This window comes from Pangasianodon hypophthalmus, chromosome 26 (assembly GCF_027358585.1).
Source record: "Pangasianodon hypophthalmus isolate fPanHyp1 chromosome 26, fPanHyp1.pri, whole genome shotgun sequence".
Classification (NCBI taxonomy): domain Eukaryota; kingdom Metazoa; phylum Chordata; class Actinopteri; order Siluriformes; family Pangasiidae; genus Pangasianodon; species Pangasianodon hypophthalmus.
Window position 1 is genome coordinate 12,680,651 of NC_069735.1, and position 25,539 is coordinate 12,706,189.

The following is a 25,539-nucleotide window of genomic DNA, read 5'->3' on the forward strand; positions in this document are numbered from 1 at the left end:
GAAGACTACAGTTTATTCTCTGTGTGTTTATTCTCTGTTTTAGGAGATCTCGGCTAGGGATTTCTCCATTCTGCTTCTGAGCTAGGCCTATCAGACTTGTGAGTTTTGCACTAAAAGATTATTACATTGAACTATATAGTGCATGTTTTCATGAATACCAAGAACAATAAAAAGCCACAAATCAAATGTGATTAACAGAATTAGGTCTGTTTTTCTACAAATAATATTAGTACAGTTTTAGAGGTGTTCATCCAATTCTAGGCTAGCGTCAGTGCTATAGTTGACTAAAACTGTTCTTTAATAAAATGTATTATTTGTGTACATAATGTAAACTAGTGAAAAGATCTGTTTGAGTAAATAGGCAATAATATTTATCAAACTGACTTTATCAGCTTCACTATAAAGATTCCAGATTCTTTATGCTTGAACAGAAGAATGCAGGAATGTGGCACTGAATCAAAATCTTTCACATTCAAGCGACGTTTTGTCCATGGAAAAACAGAACCCGCTGTGCATTATTATCCCTATGGTGTTGACAATCATTCTAGCGTCCAAACATTTGCACACACCATTGGAGCTTTCCAGGAACGGAGCGGCTCCTGGCTCGGACCTCATCTCTGTGTACTCCCTCTGCACAAAAAGGTGGTACGCCCTAGCTTCCAGCCGCTGTATTTTCCAGAAAGAACCAATTCCTATTATCCAGGGGAAATCTTTGGCTTGATGGAGTATTCTGAAACTTCTACACGCAAACGTTCAGATTGAGAAGGTCTAGGAGTTAATGACCGCCTAGAGAGAGGCTCTTCTAGATCCTCCAGTCAGTGTCTAACACAGGAACGTTTAGCCAATAGCTTTCTTCCCTTACAATGTGGGGACAAGAAGTCTGGCCTGCTGGCTGCATTTGACGCTCATCTCCAGTTCTGGGTGGATGCGGAACACTTATAGCCTCCATGCTGGTGTGGGCTTGTTATGGGGAAAGCTCAATTTCTGCTTTTAGTATTGTTTGCTGCAAATGGTTGATTTTGTAGACATTTCCTTTTGAAATGTTAAACCAAGTGTCCTGAGGCATAGGAACATTGGGCTTATTTGCTGGTATTTAGAACAAGAAGAAATTTCACATGATGTTGACACATGAATCATCTAATGGTTCGTAGTTGTGTGATTCCAGCTCATAACCAGACTGAACCGTCCATCCTTTTTTTCCAAGCATTAAGCATGAATGATCTGCCTTCTTGAATGGAATGGGCACAGTGTTGGTGCTCAGCCCCAGTTTCACCACTTTTCAATGTTCCCAACAATCGGGCTGTGCACACGGAGAGATTCTAGGGCTGGTTGATAAATTGGAAGTCGTGGGAAGATTTAAAGAAAAAAAAGCTAATAGGCAGTAGGGTGATGTGATTTTTGTCCAGTGTCTCTTGTTCCTTTCCCTCTCTCTGTCCCTCCCTGTCTCGAGGCCCCAGCAGTCATGCTCGGCTGCCTCACCAGAGACACTCGTTCTTTTGCCCCTTTTCAACCTCATGCATCCCTCTTTGCCTCTTCCCAGCCATTCCCCCATCTTTTAGAGCCTTTTGCCTCATCTCACCCCTGAAACTCTCTCTCTCTCTCTCTCTCTCTCTCTTCCTCTCCCCTCCCTCCCTTATGCAATGCCACTCTCCTTTTTCCCGTGATGGCTGACCCCTTCTTGTGTCATTATTCGAGCCCTGCCATTGTACAACATGTTCCTTTTCTCTCTGGCCGACAAAGGGGGCATTTGATCAGAGGGTTACGGTGTGCGGCTCACAGAAATGCGACTACGTGGTGGTAACCTTTGTTCTGGCCTGTAACGCTGCGTTGACCTCATCGCTCCCGAAGCGAAAGGCCCGAAACCATTCAAAGGCCAGTCTCACTTGCTGAGCACATTCAATCAGGCCTGGCCAGTCACAGATATTGGTTCCTGGTTAACTGGGGCTCACAGGCTTCTTGTTTTTCATCAGGGGCTGAGCTTGCCAGGGCCAAAAAAACAAAAAACAACAGCTATACTACCCTGGTGGTAAACCTATTGAATAGTCTTGAGTATGTCTGTTGTATGTTTTTTCCTCAGACCACTGCTGTTGTATACCTTGTCTCTAAAGGAATCTGAGTCCTAATTTGCCCAAGCAGAGCTTTTCAACTTTAACCTCTACTTGCTGTTCTCTTATTATTAGTGGCGCCCACACACATGCAGCACATTGCCAAAAAGATGCTTGTGGAATTTACGAGAAAACATTGAATTATGCATAGATTCAATATACTCATACTTTGAGTAATGCAAGATATTAAAAAAGACATCTGAGAATTAATTTAATTAAAATCTATATTTTACATACATTTAAACATATGGCACTCATTATAAATGAAAAGGAAAACAGTACACTTACAGAAATTTAATACACACTCTATAATAAATATTTCTGTCCTCACTTTTAAAAATTCCTCTGATAAAAATATATATTCAATATAGACAATGGAAAGGAGATGGATGCATCTCAAAAGACTTCATAGACAAATCTGCATAAGTGCACCAGAGAGGTTGTTGTATTTTGTTGTTGAATGGGATTGTTTAAAACAACATAGCTGCCATGTGTGAGAGTATTTGTTGTGTGTGATTATCTCATTCCCAGAGATAAACTGCACATTATTTAACCAATGGCTTCTGGAGCCTTTCCATATTAAGCTGATTTGAGAACAGTCTCTTTCTGTGTCTTTTTTTTTTTTTTAAATGATAGCTAAGAAGCAGTCCAAGCTCGGTCTCTTCAGAAGTCAAATAAAGTCTCATAACTCTGCATTTAAATAAGATACGCACAAAAATCCAGTTTGATTGTTCAAGCTACTGTACAAGAGGTCTTTTTAAAGATGTGTGTCCTTGCTTAGCGCTCTTGCTTATGTGCATGTGCATATATATATATATATATATATATATATATATATATATATATATATATATATATATATATATATATAAACAAGTGTGTGTGTGTGTGTGTGTCAGTGGGCATCCTTAGTTGACACTAGGCCGATGGCTGTGTTTAGTCCTCTTGTTGAGCTGATAAGGGACAATATCGAAGGGCTTGTGCTCAGTGAGCAGGTGTCCCCGTGGAAAGCGTTTCATGAAATGAGCTTCTCTCTGGTGCTGTTGTGTGCGTGTCGCCTTCCGTGGACGGCCTTTACGTGTAAATGCCATGTACCAGCCTTTGTACTTGGCATTCTGCAGTGCTGTGTAGTTGTTCTCCAGAACGATCTCAGTGAAAATGCAGTCCTTGCCATGACCCTTCCTCTGGAACAGGGACAGCGAAACATTCAGAGGACATAAAGTTAAAAAACTGTTATTCCGCTGCACTGGTTTTTATTGTGTTGTGGAAGGCAGGAAAGAGACGTGCTCAGAACTTGTTAAAAATTCAAACTGGTTTCAAGAATTCAAAGACATTTATATTACTGTTTTATGCATGTTTGCTTTAAAAGAAAATGCATAAAAAGTCTATGAAGTAGGAGTGGAGTGGTTAGAAAATTCCAGGTGTGCTAACCATACAACTCAAATGTCATCTTTTTCAGTATTTGCTTACAACTTTACCTTTTATAAAGGATGAGGCTACATGGAATATAAAAGTGCAGCAATTGTATAGGTAATAAACCATTTTGTTAGGGAGTTTTACAAAAGAATGATTATTCTTTAAAATGTCTTGTATATATCTTTCTTTCTTTCTTTTTGTGACACTGATATAGATTTTCCTATTATGGTATACAACACCAGTTTAATGTCATCCCTAATATTACATACAAAATAAATACATAAACAACACAAAACTGGCACTTTGCATCACTTTAAAAAAAAAAAATCATTTGCCTCACCCGTCCAATCAGCTTTCCTTTCTTGTTCATGCATATATAGAAGCCTGTCTTAGCTCCGCGGATACGAATCCGACTCCCAAACGTATCGGTCTCCACAATCAGTTTGGCTGGAAATGTCAAATAAAACAATTACAAACAGGTTTTGTGTCTAGACAGATATGAAACAATCCTTATTATCCTTTATATTATACTCTGAATCTGAGTGAATCCAAAATATTATAAAGCATACATATATTGAAGAAGTAATTATTTTTGAGAGGAATTACAGAAGAATTTGTTTAACTCAAGAAGATAATTTCAACATCAGAATTTTTATAAAGAAAAGGAAATGAAAACGTGGGAATCTTATTTAGTTTCCACAAATTGTATCAAATCAAAATTCAAATCTTATTCATCAATTTACCCTTTCAATTATAAGAGTGGGCAAAAACAAATTTAGTGGTTTGTGATACAAAGCAAGATTACACCTAGTTAAATTCAATAATGCTACACAATTTGACATTGTGATTTTGCTTTATCAAGCTTTTTTGATTTCATCTACATCACATACCAAGAAGAAGACCTGTGTACTGTGTATGTGAATTTACACTAAGCAGGGCAGTTTATAAAGTCTGAGACACTGACATACTTCAATTTCCCTTGGAGCTGAACCTCAGGCAGATCAGCAAAGCTGAGGACTTCAATAGTCCTATAAAATAGCACCGATATACACAGAAATTTATTTCAGTATCCTGGACATGGACGTGTTCTCAACGTGGATTGCCCTGTTTGTTCTTTTACTTGGATCTCTATTGAATTTACTAAGAGGCTTAAGATATCTTAAATGACCACGTTTCTCATGTTCACTCCTTTCCCCATTGCTCCATCCTCATTCAGCAAGCATCTTCATTCCTATAGGCTTTTTAGGCAAATAACATAAATCATCTACCGCTGTCTTAAAGAAGTTATGCAAAATTGCAATTTGATTAAAATAAAACAAGATTTTCAAAGCTAATGTAACAGTAATTTTATACACACTTAGGAAAAAAGGGTTTCACAAATATTTTCTGAATGTTTTTTTTTTTTTTCTAGCATAGTCCTTTTGGAACTTTTGTTCTGAACGAAATCATCTGAGGGTTCCACCTGAGGGAAACTTAAGAACCATTTAAAGCGTTAGAGTGCACAAGCCTTTTACTGGTTCTCCATTTTGGTTCTTTCTGACAGACTTTTTTTCCTTTATGTTGGTGTGCGCGTGTGTGCTCGTGGTGCATTGGCAAGTTCGTACGAAACTCTTATGAAACTCGTATGATGGCGAATGGTTAAGATGACGGTGGCGGGCAAGTGTCGGTGTCTCAAGCTTTTCCTACAACTTTACTTATGAAATTCAACTAAATCGCGTTCACAGGTTACAGTTTCCTACGAATTGGGCGTGACAGGTGGTGACGTGAGCGCGCGCTCTGTCTGTACCTCAGAAAGGCGAAATGGGAGAAACACAAGGGGCTAAAAGGACGACGCTGACCTCACCTCATGTCTTTATATCTTAAAAGCGTGTACTCTTACTTTGAGTTATAAAGCGACGAAATTGACTCATAAAATGAGTCTAAAAAAAAAAAAAAAAAGGGAGTCGAAGTGGAAAGATGGCGAGACACACCGAGGTGACTTTAACTCGTTACCTCAGGACGTCTGTTTTGGTAGGAGACGGAGTTAAAACAGGTGCATTACAGCAGCTATAAAACCTTTATACATATATATATAAACATAACGGACATTTTGCATAAAATTTTATTCTGTGGAATAAACCACTTCTACGAGTGTAACCTAGCTATTTTGATTAGCACATATTATAACCTACATGTTGAGAAGCTCATGCTAACATTGTCTTTTTATGCATAAACCATATAATGTTTTTTTCTCTCACACATTAAAGCACAAAGGTTTGTCTCAAGGTTAGAAAATTATTCGTCTTTCCATCCTCCAGCTCCATTTTTGTTCAACAGAGAGCTGCTCAGGAAATGTCTAGCTAAGAAGGTACAGAGGTAAGATGAGTAACTGATGTGTTTTCCAGACTGAGCCGGGTTTTCCCAAGATCCCACACATTCAAACCATATATATGACATTTCAAAATATGCAGTCTACTTTATAGCTAAATCCTTTGGGACAAATTAGGATAAACTTTAGCCATTTTAGTCAAGATTTAATATACTGAAGAGTAATTAGGGAATGTTTAACCCTGCTACTCTAATAGGTCAATTACTTGCCTAAAGATAAAGACAGCCATCCTTGATATTTGTTAATCTGGAACCTATTAGCCAGTATTTCACACTCCTAACATGCCTGCATATCAGATCAATGTAAAAGAAATTTAGCTGTAAATTTTGCAGTAATTCACTAGTAGCAGGGCTTCCAGTAAAATACCGTAAAATTTACAGTAAACAACTATAAAACACATTTACAGTGAAGTGCAGTAACATCTTAAATATTATAAAATAACACATGATCTTATATATTTGCTCATTTGGCTGATACAGCTTAACCGAATGTTAAGAGTCAGTGCTCAAGGACCCAACCATGGCAGTTTGACAGGGATTGGATTTGAACACACAGCCTTCTGATCTGTAACTCAAAGCCTTAAACACTGAGCCAACCACGGATTCAGCCACTTCTACCACTGAATTAACTCGCACTAAAAGATTGCATTGACCCTTCACTTTCAACTCAGTTGTATCCTGCATCAATTATAAGTTGCATTTTTAACGCATCAGCCAAATGTTAAAATGTACTGAATTGTACAGTACTTTACTGGCAACCCTGCTGCCAGTGAATTACTGTAAAATTCACAGCCATTTGTTTTTACAGTGTTAGTGAAGGTTTTAGCCAGCCTCCCATAGAATATATTTTAACTAGGGAATGTTTAGCATAGTGCCACTGCATGGTTTAGCATAACAAATCGCCAACTATGAAAGATTTAACAACCTCTCCTATATAGCTAGAATTGGCTCAGTATTAGTCATATTCATGTATACGCTCTTAGAAATAAAGGTTGTTGGTGTGGTACCACCAAGGGTGCATGTTTTCTGAACATTTGTGACCTAGGAATGCACATGTGGTACCTTTAATTAGCTTTTACAGTGGTGGAACGTAAATTATTTTGAAATGTTTCCACGTTAAATGTGTATTCTGAAGTTACAAAAGATGTACGCTTTATGACACCACCCCAGTGATAAGGAAAAGTACAGTTTGTTAACTTTAAGACATTGTGAGAGTGTAGTTCAATATGTTAAGTACTAAAGCCATTCAATAACCATTATATCACACTTCCAACAAACCTACATGTCAAATTAAGGAAGGTTTTAGCCAGAGGTTCAGAATATTTTAATTATTGAATGTTTACTATAGTGCCATTGCATGTTTTTAACCCAAATGCTGTATATTGGGTACCATTGCAAGTTTAACAACCCCTCATATATAGCTACACTCTCAGGAAAAAATGGATACTAAACTGTATCTTTCCCGAAGCTGGTTCTAGGTTTAGTGTGTAAGCTTTACTCTAAAAACTAATTATGGTCCATTTATACACCTTAAATCATTTTTTAAAGCTACACTATATCTATATTTCCAGATGAAAGATACAACAAGGACAGGTACAATTTACTACTGTTTTTTTTTAGTACTGACTACTGAGAGTGTAGTCCATATAGTCCATGTATTCAAATACATGAAAAATATAGACAATCGTATTTAATGATCCACCCACAGAAACCAAAACTGTTATACTGTGTTAAAAGATTTGAAAGATTTGACACATTTTAATTAACAGCACATTTCGAACTTTTCTATATCTTATTAACAGCACTTTTCCTAATTTTATTGTAAATCTGGTTAGTTGTCATTATTTAGGCTATGCTTGTATTAATTAGCTGTAGATTGGGAAATTAACAACTTTACTATCACTGACATAATTTTAAACCAATTCAATTTAAATGACCTGTGAGTTAGGCTTATAATTGTAATAACCAAGTTATAACTATTATACCTGTAACAATAGCAATATAGAAAAAAAAGAAAAAGAAAAAAGTGATTAACCCAGGGGGTTCATATAGCCATTACAGTTAATCTATATGTTAATGACTGTGTTAGTTTAATTTATTAGTGAATTTCACGTTCAATAGATTTTAACTATGTTAATCGGGGCATGTTTGGTGTAATTTATGCTGATTAGAGTAGATTTTAGTCATGTTTTTATTTTTCTTCGTTTGAAACTACCTGTAGTATTGACTTAATGGTATTGAAAGATGACTTTTTGTTGCTCTTACCGTGCACGTCTCCGTCCTCGCCGTTAGCCACAACTCTCTTATTGCTCAACACCTGCACGTGCCTACCGCTCGTGCGGCTGTACAGCTGGTAGGTGCGCGTCAACCGGCGGCTCGTGCGGTCCGACAAGCGGCTGTGCTCGGTCACGTGCTGCTTGAAGTTCGGCACGGACACGGAGTGCAGGCCTGCTGCCGTCTGATGTAACGAAATTACGCGTAAAATCACAGGTTATTCAGTGATTTGTATTTATTATTCAATAACAATACACTACAGAGAAAACAAAACACCAACAAAATGCACAGTGTTTATTCCTGATAAAGATTAAGGAATAAAGGTACTAATTCAATGCTGCGCTATAATTTATTTACATTAATACCATCAATGCATCGTACATTAATTTGCTCCAGGGGGCAACTCATGTGATGCATACTATATGTATGTAGGGTTGCTACACAGTGTCACACTGTTTTGATACTATTTATTGAACTATTGTGCGGTTTGAGATGTACGCCTAATAGCGAGTAGGGCGCTTTTGGACAGATCACATGCCTCTGAGTGATCTTTCACCCATCTCTCCATGCACCGTTTCTCTCAACGATTCCTTTTCATTTCAGCCATGCGTCCTACCCACATGCTATTACCATTACATGGGCGTGGGGGCTTACACCTTTTCAAGATGTTTGATGTAAGAAACCTTTACTGGACTCACATATAGCATCGAATTAATGCACAAAATATAGGCTCAATTCTGTGCCTTCAGTGACAGTTGCGTTGCACAAACCCAAACTAAAGTTTTTATATTGCAATACTTTATTAAGAATGTACAGCCTAAACCTGCACAAAACAATCAAACAAGCAAAAAAATTGCAGCCTTACCTGTGTGTAAAAGATTAGCGTCATGAATTGGATTAACCTAAAAAAAAAAAAAAAAAAAAAAAAAAAAAAAGGCAAGGTTGTTAATCGTTGCAGCTAATAATTATATGTATTATTTGGTAAAATCAAACAAAAAACAAAGACGAGATTTACTTACAGGTAACCCCATTTAGAAGATTTCAGCTTCATTGTGAGATTCTGCAAACTTTTGCGTCTGGCTCCTGATTTAAATCCTTCATGAGTTCCCTGTTTCTGAGGGGACAGAGTTAGTCCCGATGGAAATATCCTCCAAAAATATATCCCGTTGCTGATCAACTACAAATTAAGTTGAATTGACAGCTCAGAATTTTACAGTCTATTGAGGGAGATCCATCATTCCCTCAGAAACAAATCTTCTTCAACCGTATATAACTGGACAATCCAAAAAAAAAAAAAAAAAAAAAAAATTCAATCGGATTCATTCAAGCATTCAGACGGATTACTACCTGCACCCCAAACCGCAGACACTGTGAATCAGTGATCTGATTCGTATTAACAACTAGGGAAAATACCAAACTGTAAAAAACGGAAGGGATCTTATCCGCTATCCTGAAGACGCGTTTGCATGTAAAATAAGCGCGCAGTAACGTGTACATTTTTCGGTTGTTTTTATTTGCTCATGGCAAAGCTAATATGTAATTCAGCTATAATTCAGCTAATCTCCAAGAACTGAATAAATACATGTCAAAGTCATTTCTGAATTTTTAAAAACAAAGATCCGCGTGCAGCCGCTTTCAATTTAAAGTAAAATGATGCGCAGGAGTCGGGTTTTCATCCCGCAGAGAAGTGCGGCTCGGACCAGCCTGCTCTCTGCATTTAAGTTCCGACACTGAACACAGACGCACGCAGACACACGCACACGCGCGCGCGCACGCAAAGGCAGGAGGAGCAAAGTCACGTCTAAAAACCTTACAGATAAGTCAAACACTTCACTTAATTGCATTGTTTTCATGTCATTTGGTGCAGCAGTTTTGGATGCGAATGCCTCGGTAATAAACTGACATCTATGTCAAATAATACATTACATATTATGGTGCCTACAAAACCTACGATGTTATATGATGTTTTGTTTTGCATTATGCAGTTTTTGATATATTACACCTCCAGCTGTTGTACAAACTGTAGGCTAATGTCAAGATATAATTTAATATCTTAACTGACATTCTAAGGTGCATCCAAATAGTGTTTTGTAGAGACGTATGTAGTTTTGGAGACAAATACAATTAATTTATACATGTTACTGTTAATGTTATATGTTAATGTGTTACTAAGCACTTGGGCACCCAGGAACCAGCAGAACAGCTTCATTGAGTCTACAAGTCTCTGGAACTGTACTGGAGCGATCCAAAAGGTATTGAAATCTGACAGGTTTCATATTTATGCCATAATACTACTAAGAACTTTTTCTATTGTAATCCGTTATTAAAGTCTGGCAAATAGGTTTCTTATCATTCCTTAACAGCAAGTAAAAACATTATTTCATGGCCCCTGCAGCACAAAATCTGGATTTGTAACATTCCTGGATGTGTAACTATAACTTACCAGAACAATGGAAAACATATGCTATGAACAGATCCCATTCTTAAGAACGTAAATATGTAGTTTAATATTGTTAATCTTAATATCAGTCTGTGTAGATGTAGCAAATATATTGCTTTGTACGTAGAGACATTTAATGACAATAACATATGGCATGCATCTTTTCCAATCCTTGTTTAGAGGAAGTCCCTAACAGTTATTCACCCTGTATCAGCAATCAGGAGCATCAAATGTAAATATTTATTATTAATGCTATAAAATTATATAGGTAATAATAACACCTAAAGAAAAAAAGGCAAACTGGAATATGGTTCACTATAGGTGCCACAAATTCCTGTCTAAAACCTCGGTTCCCATGTCTTGCTCGAGATGCAGTAGGGAACTTTTCACACCTTTGCGCTCATATAGGAATGGCAGAGCAGCTGTTCTCTGGTATAGAAAATGTAATTATCGGTGTTCATTCACATTGCCCCTATAAATCATTCTTTAGAGAGTGAGAATGAACCTGCGTGATTAGTTCCAGAGGGAAAATAATTTTTTGCCACCTGGAACTGCTCAGTGCACTGTTTAGAAAAAATCTCACCTCAGACCACGCATTAGCCTACATTCAAGGTGCACTTTTAGAGACTTTCACCCTCATCTGACATTAGGATGTGTTTTGTGTTGGTTTAGTGCCTACTTCATACAATAATTAAAACTTATTTTGCTAGTTTGTTAGAATGACTTTGCTACCAGCATTGACATAGCAGTTTAGCGACAGTTTCCCCTTGGACAACACATTATTTTTCTTTGGAGCCCTTACTGCCATCTCAAGATAATAAAAATTTCGGATTCAAAAGTTTGTAGGTTTTTCTCTCTCTTCCTCTCTCACCATCTTTCTTGTCATTTGTGGTTAAGTGGCAACGATAATTCAACAGTGGTTAACCAAAAATCATGTCTTGTCAAGTGGATGGGTTGTGCCTTTTCACATGTTTTTCCCACTAACAAACTCTCATATTAGTGGGTCTGGCTGGCTCGGAGTGGCTGTGCTGTCTGAAGTCTGCTCATTGAGGTTTTGACACCAAGCCAAACAATGCCCTTGTTCTCCATCACCGTGTTTCTCTCGGGATCCCCGTAAACTGCGCTGGTATTCCCATTTTCTCTCCTTTCAGTGCAAGGCTTAGTAATCAATGCAGTTTGAATACACCATAACCAGTGACGGTAGCGCATAGAAGTCAGAGATGTGTTGGCACTGCAGGCTTCATGATTCTTAGAGGAAGAGCAGAGTAACTGAATGTCTGAAACAGGTAGGATGGACTCATTTTCTTCATATAGAGACTGAGGTGTCTCTGGAGCAAGACAAAACAAAGATAGAAGAATTTTCCCCAGATAAAAGTAGCCATGAGATCTTTTTTATGTCATGTCTTTAGCAAGGCATGATTTATGACATAAAGACAAAGTTTTAAAACAAAAAAAATCATTTGAAATTTATGAAGATAATGCAGCTATTTTTCACCAGCAGCACTATAGAACTGCTAATTCTTAGAAATTGTGTAGATTGGAAAAAAAAAAGCTGATAACTAAATAACACCATATTATTATAGTGTGGCTCCTTGTGATCGAGCGTAAGCTATGTATAAACTTTATATTATGTTGCTGTGTGTCATATACAGTAAATTGAGTACAGCCTAATAAAATTGTGGTAACCATAACCTATAACTACATCCTGCAATGAATTACACTCAAAGATTTTATGGTACAATGATTACATAGCAGATAGCACTATTCTTTTCCATCACTAGGTAACGATTTAGCCATTTCAAGATCTGCATCCAAGCTCAGTCTGAGATCACTGAAATTGTCACAGAGCTCTGCATTGTAAAGCCATTGTTCCAACTTGGGAGTAGGGAGCGATTTCATTTTCATATATTAAGACAAGGTAGCAGGCTTCACACACATCAGTATGCAGCCAAAAAGAGACTGAAATACCTAAAACTGGTGGATAACTTACTTGTAATGAATAGGGGTAGACAAGTCAGATTGTAGTAGACAAGTCAGACAAGTCAGATTAGGTTTAGGCTATATGTTTTTTTATTTATAGTTGGCCAATGGACAAGTAGGTTCAACAACCTGGAAAATAAAATAAAACATACTTTATACAGATATATGCAAACTTTGGGTTTGGTATATACATATGCTTAAATGTAGTGTGTTACATGATGCTGTAACTATAGCGCATGCTTCTGAAACTCACCACCTGCTGCACTACACACTTCAGCTGAGAAGAGAGCTGGCTGATGGTAGAACGATTTTACTCGTCACTTATTTGCCATGTACAGCTGAATCAGGAACACATAGGTATGTGAGAATACTGACAGAACCAAGATGAAACAGATCTGTAATGTTTGCCAACAACTTGGTGACTTTTTGTCAGTGTTACAAATACAATGTGCTGCATTAAAAACTTCATCAGAAGAGGATCATGAAATGGCTACACAGTCAACCTGTCCCTGGGAACTTATAAACTTATTTGTTTATCTTAGTATGTATTAATGCACTTTAACTACAAGGCCATATGTTGTTACATTATGTTAGCTACCAGCCTTTAGTATAGTCACTTAGGTTTCTGGGCAGCCAAAAATCATGTGACTGGGCAAGCATACTAGAGCTTCCACTTGCTCAGTGGGCTAGCTAATGGATTTATTATTTGTCCACCCCTGAATGAAGAAAAAAATGACTAAACATAGTGATGGTAAAGGTTATTTCTGAGTTTAATGTGCTTCTGATTTAGGGAATGAATCAGAACTTGGTGATGCTGAAGTAAAAAAGGTTTACTTAAGACAGCTGCTAGCGGTAGCTTTTCCCGTTCACTCCAAATGTTTCCCTTGACTCCTGTGCACTGTTCCTCTGAACACACTTTGATTTACTGTCTTGTAAACACATAGGAAGTAGCATTGAAAACGCTTTAACAAAGTCAATAAAAGCAGATACCATTCCCGGTTTTGGAGTTGCATGCGACTCCCCCCATCCACTACCACTCTGCAAGCACACACACACAGACACACACACACACACACAGGCAAACACAAACTTGTAAGCCACCCTCACTTTCTTACTCTCCTCTGCTCCCCCTTTCTTATAGTTTTGGATTTAGGGCAGGTTGGGGTGATTACTTTAGCAGGTCTACCTGCAAGTTTGCTTTGAGTCTTTTCTTTTTCATCTGGGTGCAGAAAAGTGGCCTCTGGTGTCTAAACAGCTGTGTAGACCTAGGCGGGGGGGAAAGCACAAAAAGAGGGCCTAAAAGAAAGATTGGAAATTCACTGGGCCACAGGGACCTTTCTCCCTTTCTCCTTTTCTCTCTCTCTCTTGTCCTCTTTAACTCAGTCTTAAGTCCTGTCTTTGGTGTGTTTGCTTTTTCTCTTCTCATATCTTTCCTCTTTCTCTGTTTCTCTCTATCACATCACCACTGAATATTGTCTTCACTGCTTTTACAGGGCTGTTATCAAAGCCAAAGCCTCCCACCACCACCATACTCTCTCTCTCTCTCTCTCTCTCTCTCTCTCTCACTCTCTCTCTCTCTCTTCTGTCTCTCACATCTGAAAGTCTGGAGAGAACTAATCATTTTAAAAATGAACTGTTTTTATCCCAGGTGCTTAATCGATTGGGGGCCCTTGCGTATGATCACATTTCTGGTCCTTTTCAAATTCTACCTATGAATTCCAGCAAGAGCCTGCAATTCGAATAAGAAAGCAGAGGGCTTGCCATTTGCTTGAAGTTGTGGGCGGTCGCTGTGGTCCGTGCACAGATGGACCTCAGTGCCGGGTGAGCTAAACTGTTGTCCATCCGTCCTGCAAGGGGGAGCGGGCGGCAAGGTTAAAATCTTCATAAGGTATACATGGGGGTGGGATGGAATTTGCTCTGGAGCAGGTCACTGCTACCTTGTCACTGCCTGCTATATCATCTTGCCTCCTCTGAGGAAAGAAGCCCAAAGAGGTCTGGAGATGAAAAAGGCAGCTCTTGACTCTCATATTTTGGGGGTTCAAATGCCAACATTTTTTTTTCAGTAGCTTTAGCGCTGAGAGACAGATATCGATTGACATGTAACCTGGAATCTCCTTTGAAACCAAACCAAGAAGTTTTTTTTTTAATCTCTGATGAATGTACATACTATGAAATGTAATTTTAAACTTGTGTAAATTTAATGTGTCATGTCTTATTGTGGTTCTTTTGTTGGCAGTTGATGAAGATACAGTACATACATTTTTACCTTTCAAGGCTTATGTCATCATTTTTTTAAATCAACTGTCATCCTAATGCATCACTGTAGGACCTGGTTATTGTTTCTCCTGGAGAAACTAAACTTAGTAACTCAGAGTAGTTATTTAATAATAAAGCTTAATATTAATAACTGATTGCTTTTACCTCCTACAGTTCCAGAAGCCCCTGATACAGCTGATAAATTACTTCCTCTTTCTCAACAAACTTTTGTGTACAACACCAGATTTTTTCCCAATTGCTATAGTTTTACTGGTGAAGTACATGCTCTCTAAGTGCACTAAAATACTCATTGGTTTGATATTCATGTTAAAATTTTAAATGTGCTGTACACAAGTATAAAATGCTGAATGTGGTTCTCAAAGTGGAGTCCTGGGTACCAGGGTATTTATGAATTTTCTTTAATTACAGTGCTGGAATTCACAACACGTTATTTTCAGTTATCTAAGTAATGTAAGTTAATATATATTATATTTTATAATTTTAATAGTTATTAATCAGTTTAATTTGTTACTTAATTTAACTTTCATCCACACTTCAATAACTCAAAAACAAGTAAGCCTATAAATAATGTCAAATTGATTCTAATGACAATTTTAATAAATATACAGTCTGTGAGTGGATATTTCTGGAATAAGTAGCTCTATGACTTTAATAAATTGACAAAATATTATTGTATACTTATCTGTGCTGAGGAGGTCCTTGGCTGCTAAAAGTGTAAGAACCCCTGATTTATAGAACTTGTACTACACATTTTTAATTATTAAAATTAATTAAACATTATATGTAAAATTCTATTTAGGTTATAATGTCATAATCTCAAATATAAAGCACAGATCAGAGGGGTCCTGAACTATTTTTTCTGTTTCACAGAGCTTTCCTGAAAAGTTACAACACATATCAAGAGATTAGAGAGAGGTAGAGGGAGAGAGGATGGTGTGTCTGTGTGTGTGTGTGTGTGTGTGTGTGCGTGCTTGCATGCCAGCACGCAAAACAAAGTGAGAAAGCAGAAAACGAGTTGGCTGGGCAGAGTTTCAGAGGAAAGTCATGTCTTCAGAGGAAGAGAGAGGGAGAGGAGAATGTGGTGTTGAGAGTGGTACTGTTTGCTTAGTCCCCATCAAAGCCAGGTCTAATTATTTTACCATGCACAGGTTCAGCTAGTGCTGAGTGCTGGGACTTCTGCTTTTACAACTTTAACCCCACACTGGTCTCATGGCTCTTTGCCAGTGATTGCTCAGAAGTGTCCTACCTACAATCGGTAGTATTGGTGGTTCTATTATTTTCAATGTAGAGAAGCCTGGTAAGTTGAAGGATCTATCAAAAGACATTTGATTTTTTTGTTGTTTTCAGCAGATCAGTATGTGACAAGGACAACACACACATACAAACACAAAAAAATCATTTATTCATTCATTCTTCGGTAATCACTTCTGAATCAGAGCTGTGGTGGATGCTGAGATTAGGAATACATGCTGGATGAGATCACAGCCTACAAAAATGAGCTTGATAAACTTCTTCTCTGAGTGGGTTATCTTGGACCAGGTCCATTTGTTTGTAATTATGGTGTGAATCTGTACATATGTTTGTGTAATATGCATCCATGTTGGTACTAGCTTGAACCAAGCAGCAACCAAGTAGTCAAATATATTATGGCTGTTTTGTAGGAAAGAACACACATGCAACATGGACCTACACCCACATTCTGACACTTTGATCAGCAAACCTCCCTGCACCTCCCAATATCCTATGGTGGGTCAGTCTTGCTGCGGCTGTAAAAGTCACTGTAAAAAAATCAGCCATTGCATCATGGAAACAGGAGTGTGCTCATGCGTAGGTGACCTGGGGAACCAATTACTCCTCTGATATGTACACGTGTACGTGTGTGTGTGTGTGTGTGTGTGTGTGAGAGAGGTTAAATGGGATCCTGACTTTTGCTGTGACCCTTGTCAGAAGGAAGACCACCACGAGACAATTATAAGACCACCAAGTGTACACACCCCAAATTACTCCACCCAGTATCTCCATTCTATTTTTCCTATTCGTGCCTTTATACAGGTCTTATATATGACATATTAAAGGAAAACTGGCAGCTCTATGCTGTGAAAGGCATTGTGCTGATATGGTTTGGATCCACCTGTTCTCTTAGAGGGAAGGGTCACTGCAAATCAATACAAAGTTTGTCTGACTGATCACCTTTTATCCTATCATGAAACAGTTCTGTCCTGATGGGATTGGTCTCTTCCAGGATGACCCCATCCCTATCCACAGGGCATGAGGGCTCAGTGAATGGTTTGCTGAGTATGAAAATGATATAAATCATATGCTATGGTTCTCACAGTCAACAGATCTCAACCCAATGGAACACCTATGGGAGATTTTGGAGTGATGTGTTAGATAGCACTCTCTACCACCATCATCAAAGCATGAATTGAAGGAGTATCTTTTTTGAAGCATGGTGTTCACTGCTCCAGCACAGTTCCAGAGACTTGTAGAAACTATACCAAGCTGCATTGAAGCTGTTCTGGTGGCTTGTGGTGGCCCAACACCTTACTAACATACTTTCATTTTTCCTGTAATATATCTATTTCACTCTAGTACACAAACTGAAACTGAAACCAGCTGATTTCAAATTTCAGCTGGGTTCACCTCCTACCATTTCAGAAGCACTTTGCTTGCACAAGAAGAATTTTTTTCTGAAACAGAAGAACTCTGGAAACTTTGTGTGCTATGCTTAAAATTTACTACATCTGCCTTATTACTACAGCTACCTTATTATGAAGAATACTGCAGTTACTCCCTGTAAAAGTTTCTGAAAGGTTTTATTTGACTAAATTGCATACTAAATCATTATAGTGCAAATTATTATGATTCCATTGATAAGTATGCTAAATACATTTGACTGTCTGGTTCAGAGAGATGTCTGGAATGCTTTTAGGGATGTACTGGTGGACATATTAGAATGTGAGACTCACAAGATCAGTGCATTCCAGAAGCATTTCTGTCCCTCTTCAGATGTCCATCATCCCCATTATCTGTACACACACACACACATACACACACATGCACACACACTGTCATTCAGCAAGAACAGTTTGGGACTGTCGATGTGTTAATCACAAAAGAATGTGAACACAGATAGTACTCAGTGTACCATTGTAGTTTTAACATAGCTGACATGATAGGAAGTTGTGGATTCATGTTCAGATATTTTATTGAAGCATAATGTAAATGGTCTTTATAATATAATGTATAACAAAACAATAAATGGGAAATAGACAGTGACCAATATACAAATACATGAACACTTGGTTAAGGGAAATCTAAAATTAAGAGTCAAGAGAACAATCCTAAAGAGATTACATGAGATGAGCTGTAGGTGTTTGTGATTAGTAGGAGGGCTGGCTAGAATTTGGCTGAGGGAGACCTCTGGAGGGTTGGGGGTATATTGCAGTGATTTTCTCCCCTACTGATCACATACTGTAAACCTTGAATACGTGAAATCAGTCAAACATTTAAATTTCCCGGCAAGGATTCATGAAGGAAATCGTGAACCTTACCCGAAAAAAAAAAACAGTTCTTCCACCAACCTGTGTAATATCACCCATCACCAGAGCTAAGAGTGACAGCAAAAAAAAAAAAAAGTCATGCAGTCAAAAGAATTGCCCATAGACCCCCAAGACAGACTTGTCTTGAGGCAGAGATCTGAATAAGTGCACAGAAAAGTTTTTGCAGTTTTGAAAGTCCTGAAGAACACAGCAGCTCCCATCATTTTTACATTTAAAAAAGCTTTCAACCCCCAAGACTATTCCTAGAGCTGGCCACTTAGCCAAACTAAACAAACAGGAAAGAAGGGCTTTAGTGAGGGAGGTGAACAAGAACATGATGGTCACGTTGATGGAGCATGCCAGAAAGACATCAATTGTTGCACCACTCCACCAATCAGGTTGGTTGGTAGTGGAAGATTTTGATAGATATGGTTGATATGGTAGATTTTGGCATAATGGAAGCCTTCAGTGAAAGGCAAATGACAGCTCCCTTAGACCACTCATTGCCTGGCCAATTCCTTCCTTACACTGAAGCGTGGTGGTAGCACCACCTGTGGGGACTGTATGCTGTGGGGACTTTTTAACAGCAGAGGCTTGGAGGCATGTCAGGATCTTGAGAAAAACTGCTTAGGACCTTATTGTGGGGACCTAGGTCTTCACGTAGGTCTGAATGTGTGTGCAATTGACTAGGGTGTATTCCTACCTCATGTCACTGGCTGAACTTACTGAGGATGAATGAATGATCTGTGGCTTTGGTTTGGTATTATTGAAGCAAAATTAAGTTTGGGTCGACCACAATAACAGAGTGAAATAAAAACAGTTCTTCGTAGTGCACTCAGACTGTTGGACCCCACTGTAGCTGTAGTTGAGATTTGTAGAAATTAGAGAGAAAGTAGATATTCCTGGAGCCATTGGAAGCTCTGCGAAATATTCCAAACATGTTCATCAGTACAGTGGCAATAGCAGTAGGCCAGATTTCTGTGGCATGCTGTGTGGGTGCTGAAAGCACCTCATATGCCAGTGCTCTCTCACATGTTCACCTGTGTTTTTGACAAGGGGTGTATGTGTGTGCATATGTGCCTTCTAGGGGAGGGGGCTGATGCATTTGATATGGGGCTCAATGGACACTTGAAAGGATCTGTCAGTTGTGCTGTGTGTGTATGCATGTTGCGTGTAAAGGTTTTTTTTTTTTTTTTCAAAGAAATACTATCTGGAAAGCTGAACATCCATACCCTACTACTGACAAACCATTGGTGGGAAAGAACAGTAATTAGATAGTAGATATTAATTCTGTTGTTATATCAGAACAGCATGTTTTTAGCTGACATTTATTCCAATAATTATATACTTGCAATATACTTGTATGACTGCATACCATGATACATAAATCTGAAAAGATTATGTTGTTGAAAAAAACACACTGCCAGACAAATTAAATAATGCAATCATGTTTTGTAGTAGGTGGTGGCTCAGGTGACCCACTAGCTCGACTCATGCTGTACATAAGGATGCATCTCAGTAATGCAGATTTCAGACAGACCTGCTTACCAGAACTAACATTTTGATCATTATTTACTAGGAAGGTCAAAGGTCCTACTCTTTTATCCTGCTCAAATACACCTATGGACCTGCCAACTTTATCCCTTTCCACAAGCACTTTGGGGCTTTCATGTGAGTTGATGTGTTAGAGTGAGACAGACACAAACAGCAAGAGAGAGAACACAGCAATTAAAAGAGATGTACGTGAACATGAAAGCAGTGAGTGAGGAGAGAGACACAGAGAGTTCATGGTTTTAATGTTATGGCTGATTGTTGTGTGTATTTATATATATATATATATATATATATATATATATATATATATATATATATACAGTCACGTCCAGAAGTATTTGGACAATGACAGAATTTTTGTGATTTTGCCTTTATACTCCACCACAAGATGTGATCCAAGTGTAGACTTTCAGCTTTATTTTAAGAGGTTCCACAAAAATATGGCATTTACCATTTAGGAATTACAGCCATTTTAAGCAAAGTACTTCCATTTTCAGGGGCTCAAAGGTATTTGGACAATTGACTGACAAGAAGTTAATTGACCAGGTGCGGTCCATTCCCTCATTACTTCAAGACAAATGAAGCAGATAAAAGGTCTGAAATTGATATCAGGTATTGAGTTGGCATTTGGCAGCTGTTCGACTGGAGCTACCAATATAAAGTCCAAGGAGATCTCAATGCAAGTGAAGGAGGCCATAATTAGGCTGAAAAAACAACATAAATCTATAAGAGAGACAGCAAAAACCTTAGGTGTGGCCAAATCAACAGTTGGGTATATTCTTAAAAAGAAAGAAAGCACTGGTGAGCTCAACAACATCAAAAGGCATGGAAGACCATGGAAGACAACTAAAGTGGATGATCGCAGAATCCTTTTCTTGGTGAAGAAAAACCCCTTCACAACATCAACAGAAGTCAAGAATACTCTGGAGAAGGTAGGCGTATCATTGTCAAAATCTACAATCAAGAGACGCCTTCATGAATGTAAATACAGAGGGTTTACAACAAGGTGCAAACCACTGATAACATTTAAGAAGAGGAAAGCCAGATTAGACTTTGCCAGAAAACATGTTCTGGAATAAGATTCTTTGGACTGATGAACCCAAGATTAACTTGTACCAGAATGATGGGAAGAGAAAAGTATGGTGAAAGAAAGGAACAGCTCATGATTCAAAGTATATCACATCATGTGTCAAACATGGTGGAGGGAGTGTTATGGCATGGGCATGTATGGCTGCCAGTGGAATGGGCTCACTGGTGTTATTGATGATGTGACTGCTGACAGAAGTAGCAAGATGAATTCTAAGGTGTATAGGGCTATACTCTCTGCTCACATTCAGCCAAATGCAACAAAACTGATAGCACGCCGCTTCACAGTGCAGGTGGATAATGACCCTAAACATACTGCGAAAGCAATTCAAGACTTCTTGAAGGAAAGGAAATGGAATATTCTTCAATGGCCAAGTCAGTCACCTGATCTCACAAACAAAGAATCTCCAGGGAGGAAACTCAGAATTTGAGTTTTGAGACCATGGGCTACAGACCTCAGGCAGTCATTGACTGCAAAGGATTTTCATCCAAGTATTAAAATTATGGTTATATTTACAATTATGTCACTTTGTCCAAATACCTTTGAGCCCCTGAAAATGGCTGTAATTCCTAAAAGGTAAATGCCATATTTTTGTGGAACCTCTTAAAATAAAGCTGAAAGTCTACACTTTTGGACCTGACTATATATATATTATACATACAGATTAGAATATTGATTATCTTATTACAGTGGCACCTGTCATGGGGTGGGATCTATGAGGCAGCAAGTGCATAGTTAGTTCTCAAAGTTGATGTGTTGGAAGCAGGAAAAATGGGCAATTGTAAGGATCCAAGCGACTTTGATTTGGGCCAAATTGTGATAGCTAGACAACTGAGGCAGAGCATCTCTCACAAGGCAGATGGTATTTAAATTGTTCTTCAGATAAATGGCAGAACAGTTAGCATGCAACTAGACACAGGATCCTCTTTGTCTTTGATCCTAGAGTATATCTATAAAGACAAATTGAAGGACTGTAGGTTGCACCCGACCTCCATTCATCTGGCCTCGTGCTCTGGGGACAAAATCCCTGTGTTGGGGGAAATCAAGGTTCCAGTGACATATGAGGGACAACAGTGGTCACTCCCATTGACTGTGGTCAAAGGAGACAAACCTCCATTGCTGGGACATAACTGGCTCCAGAAAATATCCTTAAACTGGAAGGAGATCTTCAGTTTGAGACATGTGCCAAAGTAAGACAAGACAGTCAGACTGTGTGGTGATTATAAAGTCACAGTAAACAAATGCATTCTCACAGAGGAATATCTGCTACCAAAGCTTTTTGCCACCTTGGCTGGGGGAAGTCTTCAGTAAGGTAGATCTATCTGTTACATATCAACTGCTTGAGTTGGATGCTGTATCCGAGCAGTACCTTACCATAAACACACAAAGGTCTTTTTAATTACCATCGCCTTGCTTATGGAATTTCCACAGCACCTGCAATTTTCCAGCACACAATGGACCAAATCCTCCAGGGACTTGAACATGTAGTGTGTCTAGAACTTTTCAAATAAGTGCACTCCATGTGAGTTGGGGCAAAACCAACCCCCCAGTTCTCCTCTTAATCCATGAACCTGGGCGACAACACCCTGGGAGCGCATTCACATAGACTACACAGAAATACACAAACATGTCTTAGTGATTATGGGTGTCCACTCAAAATGGGTGGAAATTTTCCCCACTCAGCTGACCAATGCAGAGAAGACCGTAAACCTCTTGCATCATCTCTAGGCTTCCTATTGATTCCCAAAAGAGCTGGTATTGGACAATGGCCCACCATTTACCTCCAGGGAGTTTGAGGAGTTCCTAAGGAATAATGGAGTGTGTGTCATGTCCTGTCACCTCTATATCCTTCAGCGAAAAATGGTCAAGCTGAGGGGGTGATAAAACTTTCAAAAATGCATGAGAAAGGTTTCGAGAGCAGCCTGTAGCACCTCATCTGCTCCCGGCTTATATTCTGTTAACCTACCGCAATACCCCCGTACAGTAACAGAATGAACACCTGCTGAACTGTTTTTGAAAAGACAGCCCCATACCCGGCTCACACTGTTAAAGCCAGATACATATGCTGTAGTTGTTAAATGTAATGTTAAAAAATGTAATGTTAAAACCAAATGCAACAAAAAGGGCTCATGACCTACCTTCCAGGAAGCTCAGATCATTTGCCTGGGTTCAACTTTTGTTGCTCAATTTTGTTCAAACATTGACCTCTTACATACCAAGTAAAAGTCAGAGATCATAGTGTGAAAGTACATGTGGATCATATCCTGTCATCTAATATACAAGACAGAATGGCTGCTATGGACAGTACTATGGCAGATGGCATTGCTCCTGATGTGTGTGGCAAGGGCGATGCCAGGGTTACACAGCCACCTGTTCCAGTGGATACAGGGGCAACTCCTAGTCCTGAATGGAGATATATACTTTGCCAAAGAAAAGTGCAGCACAGACTAGATCTGTAGTTATGGACTGATTGGTGGTGATAATGAGGCAAATTCCATTCAAGTTAAGTTGTTTTATCATAAGATGTTCTATAGAACGTCTGTTATGTGAGACAAAGTACATTGTAAAATGTTTGCATTGTTAAGGGGTTGAAATCTATAGGGGAGGAAATGTAATATATTGTTCATGTGAATCTATACCATACATAATGTTAGTTTCTCTGTACAGAGAGCGCTGCTTGAGAACCGACGCAGTGTAACAGTGAATTCAATTCAATTCAATTTTATTTGTATAGCACTTTTAACAATGGACATTGTCACAAAGCAGCTTTACAGAAATAATTACATTCAGCATAAATTGTAGATGTATGAATTTATCCCTAATGAGCAAGTCAGAGGTGACGGTGGCAAGGAAAAACTCCCTGAGACAAGAAGGTAAGAAGGTAACACAGACATGAGGGTGCCTTGGGACATAAAGCAGCCAGCCACTCCATCGTCAACAATCCTAAATGGTTTGAAATGGTTGTCTGTGTCATTTTTCTGAACAGCAAAACGTAACATGATCGAGCATCTGTGAGATGTGCTGGACAAACAAGTTCGATCGATGGAGGCCCCACCTCACAACTTACAGGACTTAAAGGACCTGCTGCTAATGTCTTGGCGCCAGATACCACAGCACACCTTCAGACGACTTGTGGAGTCCACGCCATGCTGGGTTGGAGCTGTTTTGTAGGCGCAAGGTGGACCTATCTATATATACAAAAGTATTGGGACACCTGACCATTACACTAACAGGGACTTTAATGATATCACATTCTAAATACATAGACATTAATGTGGAGTTGGTCCCCCCTTTGCAGCTATAACAGCTTCCACTCTTCTGGGCAGGCTTTCCACAAGATTTTGGAGTGTTTCTGTGGGAATTTTTGCCCATTCATCCAGTTGGACGAGATGTTGGACGAGAAGGCCTGGCTCACAATCTCTGTTCCAGTTCATCCCAAAAGTGTTCCATGGGGTTGAGGTCAGGGCTCTGTGCGTGCCAGTCAACTCATCCAACCATGTCTTTATGGACTTTGCTTTGTGCAATGGGGCACAGTCATGCTGGAATAGAAAAGGGAGTTCCCTAAACTGTTCCCACAAAGTTAGTCCTAGCATCCTATCACAGTACCACGCTTGAATTCACTGAGCTGTTCAGAGCGACCCATTTTTTTTCACAAGTGTTTGTAAATGCAGTCTGCATGGCTAGGTGCTTGATTTTATAGACCTGTGGCAATGGGTCTGATTGAAATATTATATATTTATATATAATGTATATATGCTGCTATTCTGCCATCTGGTGGTGTAATCCACAGGTTTATGCTCATCACCTCAATCTAAAAGAATATTATGCACATACAATAAATTCTTGTCTAATCAATATCTGAGGCAGCCCATTAAATAAATAATGAATTTTCTGGTAAAATCAGTATGTCCATGCTTATTCTGGTGGTGATATTCAACTAGCTCTCCATAGCTCCTATTTATATAGATCTATGACTAAATCACAAAATGTATACACATATACTATAATTGTTTTTTAATTTGTATTAGTGTGGTTTGTATTCAGGTAGATTACACGAACAAGATAAAAAAAATTCTTTTATTCCCCTCTCCTGATTGATACATTTCAACAAGTGAGATACCTTGCTGAAATGCTTTTTAAGCTCTTTGCAGACAATTGCTTGAGCAGTCAGACAAAACCAAGAAGATGTGAAGAAAATCCTACAGAAACAGCTGATATTTTTTTTAAATTAATCAGAATAATTTCATTGATGACAGCTGTATGATAATTACTTTTGAACATGAGACTGAATGTGTTTGGTTCATTCTGAATGCAGCTACATCCCCAATTATAGGGTGTGCACACATGCAACGAGGTTATTATTATTTTTCCTATTTTTCCCTTAAATGTTTCTGAATGTTTTTCACTTAATTTTTATACATTGTAATTTCACATTGAGGGAAAAAGTTCTGACATTATTTATCTTGGTTTAATTTTTTTACATCACAAAAACCATTT

The 25,539-nt window shown here is 38.6% G+C and overlaps 1 protein-coding gene across 1 annotated transcript; it reads right to left on the minus strand.

The window, feature by feature from the left end:
* Window positions 1-2,984: 2,984 nt before the first annotated feature.
* fgf8b (fibroblast growth factor 8b) lies at window positions 2,985-10,569 on the minus strand. The gene is made up of 5 exons (XM_034300265.2): window positions 9,182-10,569; window positions 9,028-9,064; window positions 8,154-8,346; window positions 3,862-3,968; window positions 2,985-3,289 (listed from the first exon to the last, which is right to left on the minus strand). The coding sequence occupies exons 1-5, from the start codon at window positions 9,211-9,213 to the stop codon at window positions 3,014-3,016; spliced, it is 645 nt and encodes a 214-aa protein (XP_034156156.1). The 5' UTR covers window positions 9,214-10,569; the 3' UTR covers window positions 2,985-3,013.
* Between the last annotated feature and the right edge of the window lie 14,970 nt (window positions 10,570-25,539).